We start from the raw sequence: 9776 nt of genomic DNA on the forward strand, positions 1-9776 counted from the left end.
AGCTGCATAAAAATTACTTTCAGTCACATTTCTTACTACAGGTAGCCTGGATGTAGTAATATAAAGTAATTCTTATTTATCAAATTAAAAATCCCATGGACTGAGGATCCTAGTAGGCTCCAGTGCATGGGGTTGCAAAGAGTCGGATGCGACTGAGCAACTTCACTTCACTTCAATTATCAATTCAGCTGTGATCTGATTACCTAAGCAGAACTTTGCTGTTGTAAATACTTTGATACAGAATACTGCCATGCTGTACCATACCTTCCTACTTTGAGATACTTCATTAAGAATTAAAATCTAAAGCAGCATGTCTTCAGATCACAAGCTGCAAGCATTCGGGGAAAAAGAAAATGCAATGTTTATGAAGCCATATAGGTTAAAGGTAAGGTCGGTTCCAAAAATGCTCAGTTTCCTTAAAATGACAGAAAAAAAGGAAGAATTCTTAAAGAAATTCTATTGCAGTAATTCTAAAGGGAATATAAGAGAGAAGATGGCTCTATCCCATACTAAAACATATTATGAAGCTACCATTAAAATCGCTTACTATGGATAGAAAAAGAGCAAGAAACATTGGAATTCTCTTTATGACAAAGATAATAGTTCAGATTAGCAGGCAAAGAGGAATTACAATAAATGTGAAAATTGTCTTAAAAAAAATACACCAACTATATTCCCATTTCATACCTTCCTGTAAGATAATTAACAGAAATGATCACATGTCTAAAACAGAAAAAAAAAGAAAAACAGAAGTTCTGAAAAAGAAAAAAAGACCAACTTTACTCATAATCTGATAGAGCAGAAACAGTCTCTTCAAATAGTACACAAAATCCAAGTCACAAAAAGGGGAAAAAGCAACAAATTCAATCACATAAAAAGTAAAGACTGCTGTAAAACAACAAAAAAAGATAAAGGCAAGAGACAAACCGGGAAAAATACTTGCAAAACGTATGATAAAAAACTAACAATTTATAAAGGGCTCATACAAATCAATTTAAAAAATCAGACCAATTACCTACTAGAAAAATCAAAGAAAGGTATAAACAAGAAATCTGAGGAAATGAATACAAATGCTAAAAGTTCTGATGTTTCATTTCCTCATTAAAGAAATGCAAATCACCTATTCAAACAGCAAAAATGCAATGTCATTAGGGAATGGTCAGTCTCATGTGCTACTGACTTGTGTCTAAGTTGATAAAACTCATCAGGAAGGTCATAGAGCTATGGCCTCAGAAACTGTCACGGTGTATATACACATACATACATACATACATATATCTATATATATATAAAGGTAATCACAGTAACGTGAGCCAGAAAAAGATGTTTATTATGGAGCATCAGTTAAATTATGGTATATCCATAAAGTGGAATAATATGTACCACTTAAAAAGCAGGGATGAATAAATGTAATGTGGAACCTAAGATAAATTATTAAGGAATTTAAAAAAAGCAAAGTGCAGAAGTGTGCATAGAAATTTTTTTAAGTGGGGAAATAAGAGGAGTAAGTGGGTTTTCCAATGTTTTTCTGGAATTACTTATGTGAACCTGTTAAGAACGGCTAACTTTGTTCACAGGTACTAGCACAGAGAGCCACAGATGCTGTATTTTCTAATCTGTACCTGAGTTAATTTCACTTTTTAAAGTTAACAGTAATTATCTAGAGAGTAGAATTACAGACCAAATTTCATCTTTTTTTTATACTTCTCTGTCTTAAAAAAAACCTAATAAAATCTGTATTTTAAATAAAAAAGCACTCCAGTAGGGATAATGGGCAAGGGGTACTTTGTTGCATTTTATTAACAGGAAGGCCTGGCTTGCTGCAGTCCAGGGGGCCGCAGAGTCAGACATGACTGAGCAACTGAACTGATGATTGTATCAATACAGCTTCATCTCTTAAATAATAAGAATGTTATTTTAAAATTTAAATCAGCTTTATTACACTTTTACTTGTTTGCCCTAGTTTTTGATGTTTAGAATCTCAAAGCAAAACATGACAAATAGCTGATGTACATATGAGTAAACACTCCTCTTGCAATGTAAAAAAGATATTCTCATTTTCAATTCAAAGTAAGAGACACACAGAAAAGTATCTAAACTATTCTGTATCTACTGAGGGCACCTTTTTACACAAGCTGACCTACTGGCTTTCTGTTTGGGTCACAAGCCCTGCTGCAGAAAGGGCCTAAACACAGTGACAAATTTTTACAAGAAAGAAACTGGTAATTTAAAAAAGAAACAAAAAAGAGGAAACTATGTAAAACTGATATATGCAAGATAATCTGAATCAGGACCTGTTTTCAACTGCCTATTAGGAAAGTGAAAAGTGATCCCAATAAGTCATGCAATTTCTAAAGATTAGAGTTGATACTTTTTCTCAGGTTCAAGAGATCCTTTTCTCTCACAAGATGAACAATTGTTGCTTTTCAACCTATCAGAATGTCAAAAGCAGGTGTAACTAGAAAGGGGCTGGAAGGGGAAAGAAAACCACAGAGAAAGAGAAGTTAGAGAGAGACCTGATGTCTAGTGTTTCACAGCAAGTGAAACAGAAGCACCGGTAAACAAGAGTACATATATCAGACCTGCTGGAGATTCTAAGGTAACTACTTATCCATACAACCCACAAACCTTCACCTGAGCGCGGGAGTCTCAAAACTAAACCCAAAGCTCACCTCCAAGTAGTCTCAATGGATAATTACTATCTTGCTGTGATTATTTTTAATACTTAATTATACTCAATAATATAGCATCCCTGAATTATCCAGCATTATTGAAAAATGAAAGTCAATGTTATGCTTACATAACAAGAGCTTTTACATCAGAGAGACTGACTTAAAATCTCAGCTTTGTTACTCAAGAGCTCTACGACCTTGGGCAAGTTGTTTAACCTTTGGCTTTGTTTCTTCATCTCTAAAATCGCTAATATTGGGTTAACAAATTAACTATGTTCATGGGTTGGTGTGATAAATAAAAGCAGTTACACTTCTACATGGCTTCACAGTATTCAAATAAAGTTTTAAGAACATACTTTTTGAAAAAATTGTCATTTGTTTAAACCATTCTGAATAGAAATCTCAATACCTCAGTTAATTTTTGTTTCTTCTTAAAGCAAACAGACACAACTTAACTTTTTCTACAGGATAATTACTAATATAAATGATAAGATTATGTATGACTACGAGGGCTTCACAGGTGGCACAGCAGTAAAGAATCTGCCTGCCAATGCGGGAAATGCAAGAGACGCAGGTTAGATCCCTGGTCAGGAAAATCCCCTGGAGTAGGAAATGGCAACCTACTCCAGTATTCTTGCCTGGAAAATTCCATGGACAGAGGAGCCCGGCGGGCTACAGTCCATGGGGTTGCAAAGTCGGACACAACTGAACATGCGCACGTGCATGCACACACGTTTCCACAAGCTATCAATCAGTTTCCTTAGGAACACTTTAAGATAGCACCCGACAAGGCTTAAAGTTTATAGAGAAGTCTCCATGCTAATTATTTCCAAATGTAACAATTTTAAAAGTAAACAGTTAACATTTTTAAAAACTATAGCCATTTTACTATATCCTTATTCACAATCAAATAACTTGTGCTTGCCTTTTGCAAGCCCCTTTCTCATCTTCTTAATGTGCTCACACTAAGTTACTGTGAGCTAAGAAGCCAGATAACCATTTCATGGCAAATCGATCTGGTGAAAAAAATATGGGCTGTAGAGACAGCTCTGTGTTTAAATCCCAGGTATGTTACTTATTTTGTGATCTTAAGTTACTTCTCTTTAGCTTCCATTTCCTCATCTTTAAAATGGGAATGCAATTACCTATACTGAAATGCTGTGGTAAAAGGCAAATGAAAATTGAGGTAAAAATCTTACAGAGTACTTTCCAGTACCTGCCAAAGTAAGTCATCCTGTCGATGATAATTATTATTACATAACTAATGCAGGATGTTAAAACTACAGTGAAGTTACTTACGAATATAAAGGATTTCTTATTTGGAACATATGCTTTTAATGTGTGAAATTCCTTGGCACCATACTGGAGATACAAAGATGAAAAAGGATATATGTATCTATCCTCCAGAGGCTCACAGCCTTTAATTACAGACAGACACACAAACAAAATCATAGCAATCTGGTAAGTGAAACAGTAGAAGCAGCAGCCCTCCATCTGAAGTCAAAATGCCTTTCTGGAGGAGGTGATAGTTAAGCTAAGAGGATAAACAGTTCAGCAGGTAGAACTTAGGGACTGAGGTGAGCTGACTGGGTCAAGAAGGATGAAAGATCACAGGTGAAGAAAATACACAAGTAAGAAACACCTTGGTGAGGTGTGGAACAGAGCACGTGTAGAGAGGAGCGTTTAAAAAGGCCAGCATAGGCCAGATCTTCATGAACTGGGATGCCAAACCAAGGAGGAGTTGGCCCTTTTAAAAATAAATAATGGGGAATCACGAAAGTATAAGGGTAATGAAGGAGGTGAGCTGAAAAAGACGCTCAGATTCCTATTACATAGAGGTTCCTCCAGCTGAGATGTTCCAGCTGACCAGGGAAGAGACACAAATGACAGTCAAGGAAAATACAGTCCAGGTGGTTAAGTAGCAATTAATTTAAAGTAGTGATGTTAAGAGAAAGGAACTAAGAAATAAGGTAGTCTTGATTTCCTTAAACTCCAAAAGTTGGGGAAATTCCCCAATTTCTAGTTTGGGCAAATGGTTGGGTCATGAAGTCATTAGTCGGAAGGTGGACAAGAAAAATAGAAACATTCAGGATTTATCTGAACGCAGTTATTTACTAAGTCTGGAGCTCAAATGAAGGTCGAATTAACTCCAATGGGAGAAATTAACATAAAGGCAGAAATGGAAGGCAAAAATAAGACATTCATATGAATCACACAGATTGAAAACGGTGAATACTACTACCACTGCCGATGAACATCCTACTTCGTGTTTTTCAGTTGTTTTCCAATTGAACAAACTGTTATATGTGACATGTTACTTTTAATCTACATGCTACCTTATAAGTATGAATGCTTTTTCCAGAGGTCAGCTGAACATTAATGTTTAAGTTTTCTGAGCATCACTATCATGCCAAGATTAGCAAAGTGTTGGGGGCCTGAACAGTGCCCAATAAAAATGGAAGAATTAAGTAAATATAGTGTTTAGGTCAGTCAAGAAACCAAACTGCTTCAGATACTGTTTTAATGATGATTCAGATAAGCATGTAACGTGGAATAATCTGTTTTTCTTTATATGTTGCTTTTTTCATTTAGGAACATGTAATTTTCAATGGTTTTGGAATTTTGAATTTATTTTTCAGAATTCAAGAATTCACCCCAAGCCAACAATTTATGCCTATCCATACTCCACACTTCTGTACAGAAGTCAGAAGTCAGTAAAAAAAAGTACAATTATTGCTTTTATTTTACGGAAAAATACTAAACCGCTTCATCTACAGGTCCATTCTTATATGTTAACAATGTGAGAGAGCTTCACAGGTGTACTCAGGAGAGTATTTTAAAGATTCTCATCCCTTAGAAGGAAAATTAGACAACAAGACGTGTTTCTTTATGTACTTTCTTTGTACACAACTCAGATAAATGTAGATCACATAAACTTAGAAAATAATAATGACTGCCCACCAGATGAAAAAGGTGAATCAATGAATAAGCAGGGAAGATGGAGGCTGGGTGTAAGAAACCATGTTAGCAGGACTTGAAATATAAAAAGGCACAAGAGGAGAGCTCAGTCAGTTAAAAATGGAGGGCTAGTTTTTGGCTGTTTTGTTTTTTATCATTTTTCATTAACAAAACAAAAGATATTTTAAGAGACTCAACAGTGTCTTAGTTTTTACTCGATAAAAACTAAGAAAAGAAAAAGCTCCATCATCTGTTCAAAGAATTACTTTTTTGGATAAATCAGTTCTTAATACTTTCTTTTGATGTCTATCCTTCCCTCTTATGCATATCTTTTTTGTTAATGAGTGTAGGCAGTATGGTCGTATTAGGGAAAAATCAAAATTAAACAGAACAGAATGACCTAACTTAAAAACTGAAAATAAATTAATCCATTGTTAATGGCACTTATTTTTACACCAATGTTTTTGTGTGATTGAAAACTGTGCATAATTTGCCTGGATGTGGACCTTGGAAATGTCCTGCTAGAGATTTTGGTATCATAAATTTTCACTATTACAGTTTAGATTGTGAGACTGCAAGGAGCAGTGAAAGAGTCTAAGTCTGGGAGTCATCAGTTTAGTTCTGCCTTCATTTGTTATCTCTGTAACTAGATTTTTTTTTTTCCTTATGCACCCTGTATCTCAGTAATCTTATCTGTAAAATGGGACTAATAAAACGATTTACTTCACAAGACTCACAAGGATAATGTAACAGGAAGACACTATGTAAAGATACTATGTTATTTTTGTAGCTGCAAACTCAGTCCTTAACTTTTCAAATCTCAAGAATATCAAATAAACTAGGTGCCACCATTAACAGAAAAACAAGAGCCCACTCACTTCCAGAGTACTGCATGCAGTGTCTCACCACTGGAATCATACCATGAAGAGTTTTTCAAGTAATTTCTTTCCTTTAACCTTACATTGAAACATCCGAAAAGACTGGTTTCAGACTCCCACTAGCTGAAGGCAGTTAACTGTATCCTAAAAATCCATCTCAAAGGACTAAGAAGATAATCTGCATGTGGAAAGTCTAGATTGTAATGGTACTAAACAGAGTAAAAACTAACAGTAGCTTGCCCTGCACAATCCCGTAAGTTTTAAGAAACTCTGCTTTTGCTTACTTGCTTCTAACACTCCACTGTGAAGCAGAAACACAGTATCATATACAGTGGTCACAGCCTTTGAAGAACTAGAAGCTGGATCAGATTCTCAAGCTTTTAGAAGTTGAGCAAGATGCCCTCCATGATCATGTCACAAAGTTATACATTTTAGAAACAAAATGTGCTCCGTATTTATGTAATAAAGTCTTATTTTGGAAGATTTCTTTTTAGATCATCACCATACTAGAATCACACGTAAATTCTCTCATAATTACACAAGGCATAATTTCAGGGCCCAAAGGCAGGCCATTGGAATTTTAAGTTTACCACTCCATCACAACGTGGATTCACATTTGGGTTTAGGTTTGAGATTAGCTTTCTTCATCATGATTTTCCCTCTAAATGTACCATGACTAAACTACATTACTTTTTTATTACACATGTAAGCACTTCTGATGGAATCTAGGAGAAAGATGGAATCACTGAAGTTAACCCGCTGGTTTGAAAACTGCTCAAGTATCTTAAACACTCCCAGATGCTAACTGACAACCTGACCACTGGAAGCAAATTAAGTTATTCATTGCAGCGGGGGAGAGGAAAGAGGCCACACCCAAAGTTAAGAGTTCACAGTGAAGTGACACCAAGTTTCAGCATTTTAACTATTGCTATTTTCGGTACTCTTTTTTTTTTCCTTTCACGGTCAAGGAACACTTTAAATTCATAACAGGCCCAAAGTTACATAGAAAATGTTACTCTGATTCTAATCATTTAAGTTACTTCATTCAGTAGTGGGCAGGTCCAAGATGGAGAATTACCTCATCCAAAGGAAGGCTGGAAGTAATGTTGGCGTCGAAGAGGGCCGAACTCAAGTCCTCAGTGCTCATAAGCGACTCTAGAAGAGCTGGTCACCCACTCTCCCCAACCCCCGAGAAACCAGGAAGGCAAGGCTCTGTGTCACCACGGCAGTTATTTGACCCAGAACGCGACCGTTTTCTGTGGACCCAGTTTTCGGCTTTAGACGCTCCCGGCCTCCCACTCTCTCCGCGCCACCTCCACCCAGGAGGTCGCCCCCGCTTCCTCAGCCTCCTCTCCATCCCACCTCCGTGCTCTCGCCGACTCCACTCATTCCCCCACCTACCTTGGCCACATAGTCTTTCACCTCATCCAGGTCTCCGTTTTTCAGGGCCCACATGAACTCCTTGTCGCACATCACTGCAGCGGGGCGGGCCGGCTGGCCGGACAGCAAGACGAGGAGGCGGTGGCAGCGGCAAGCGGATACCGCCGGGCGAGAGGGACACAGGGCCGCGCGGTAGCCGCACAGAAAAGAAGGCAGGGTAGGCGGCCAGGCGGGCGAGGCAGTTGGCCGCGGCGACCGTTAGGGCGGGAGAAAGAAAAGTTGTTTTTTTTTTTGCGGCCACCGGGCCCAGCAGAGTAGGTTCCGCCTGGCCGAGGAGAAGCAGGAGCGCTTGCACTTCCGGTTCACTCCCGGCTAGGACCGTCCCCCAACTTCCTCTTCCTCTTCCCCGCGGCGAAACGCCCTGCTCGGGACCCCGCCCCGAAAGCCCGCGGTGGAGCGCTCCGCGTGCGCAGACGCAGTGAGTGAGCCGTCCGGACCACGCTGGTCGGGGAGCAGTGGGCGTGTCTGCGAGGCCAGAAAACTGGGCTGGAGGTTGAGAAGGGCCAGAGCGCTAGTGGAGGAACTGTGCGGCGTGAATGGGAAAAACTTAAAAAAACAATTCGCAATGTCGGAGCGCACCCTGCTCACCTTCTAAGTGTTCAGGAGAAATGTCTGATTTGAATTCCTGCCCTTTTCTTTTCCCTCCTTCCCTCCTTTTCGCCTTCCTTCCCTTCCTTGATCTTTCGTTTCCTTCCTCCACTATCCTCCAGCATCCTTGGGCTCCTACTACATGTCAGACTCTGCTAGGCACAGAGAATACACTTTAAAAAGAAAAAAAGGTTCAGTTCAGTTGCTCAGTCGCGTCGGACTCTGCGACTCTATGGATTGCAGCACGCCAGGCCTCCCTGTCTACCACCAACTCCCGGAGCTTATTCAAATTCATGTCCATTGAGACGGTGATGCCATCCAACCATCTCACCGTCTGTCGTCCCCTTCTCCTCCTGTCTTCAGTTTTTCCCAGCATCAGGGTCTTTTTCAATGAATCAGGTCTTTGCATCAGGTGGCCAAAGTACTGGAGTTTCAGCTTCAGCATCAGTCCTTCCTGAATGAGTATTGAGGACTGATTTCCTTTAGGATTGACTGGTTGGATCTCCTTGCAGTCCAAGGGACTCTCAAGAGTCTTCTACAACACTGCAGTTCAAAAGCATCAGTTCTTTGCTGCTCAGTTTTCTTCATAGTCCAACTCTCACATCCATACATGACCACTGGAAAAACCGTAGCTTTGACTAGATGGACTTTTGTTGGCAAAGTAATGTCTCTGCTTTTTAATATGCTGTCTAGGTTGGTCATAACTTTTCTTCCAAGGAGATTAAAAAAAAAGAAAAAAGGTGGCATAAAACAGTTACTGCCCTCAAGGAACTCTTCCATACTTAAGACAACGATGTGAATGCTGTGTGTCAATACTACACATAATGTTCTGTGGAGGGAAAAACTTGACTCATCTCCTCAACCGGCAAATGATGTCCAGAGACTTAAGACTTCAGTTTGATGCCATACGACAGGGCAGACTTAACTGACCGGTGCAATTGGTATTTGTAAAAAAATTTGTTCTTTTGTTTTGTTTAAAAATTTTTTTGTTCTTTTGCTTTGAGGCTTCAGGACCGTTCTAGCAAAACCGGTTCCACTTTTCCTAGAGACTGACTGTAATAACCTGGGGCACAGCCACTAGGTGAATTGTGCTTTAACCCTAATGATCCAGGTGCGCACATATCAACACAGAGCCAATAAAAACTCTTATTGGTACAATTATATATATATATATGTATATATGTGTGTGTGTGTGTATATATATATAGTATATTATTTATGACCCATTGTCACCCTGCTT

At 38.9% G+C, this 9776-nt stretch overlaps 1 protein-coding gene across 1 annotated transcript in view; it reads right to left on the bottom strand.

Moving 5' to 3' along the window:
- The window catches only part of MTPN (myotrophin), a 72797-nt gene extending 64521 nt beyond the window's left edge, over window positions 1-8276 (bottom strand). Inside the window, exon 1 of the mRNA XM_043463799.1 lies at window positions 7910-8276. Coding sequence (XP_043319734.1) covers window positions 7910-7981 — 72 coding nt within the window. The 5' untranslated portion in view covers window positions 7982-8276. The remainder of the gene's footprint in view (window positions 1-7909) is intronic.
- Window positions 8277-9776: the final 1500 nt, after the last annotated feature.

This window comes from Cervus canadensis, chromosome 3 (genome assembly GCF_019320065.1).
Source record: "Cervus canadensis isolate Bull #8, Minnesota chromosome 3, ASM1932006v1, whole genome shotgun sequence".
Lineage (NCBI taxonomy): Eukaryota > Metazoa > Chordata > Mammalia > Artiodactyla > Cervidae > Cervus > Cervus canadensis.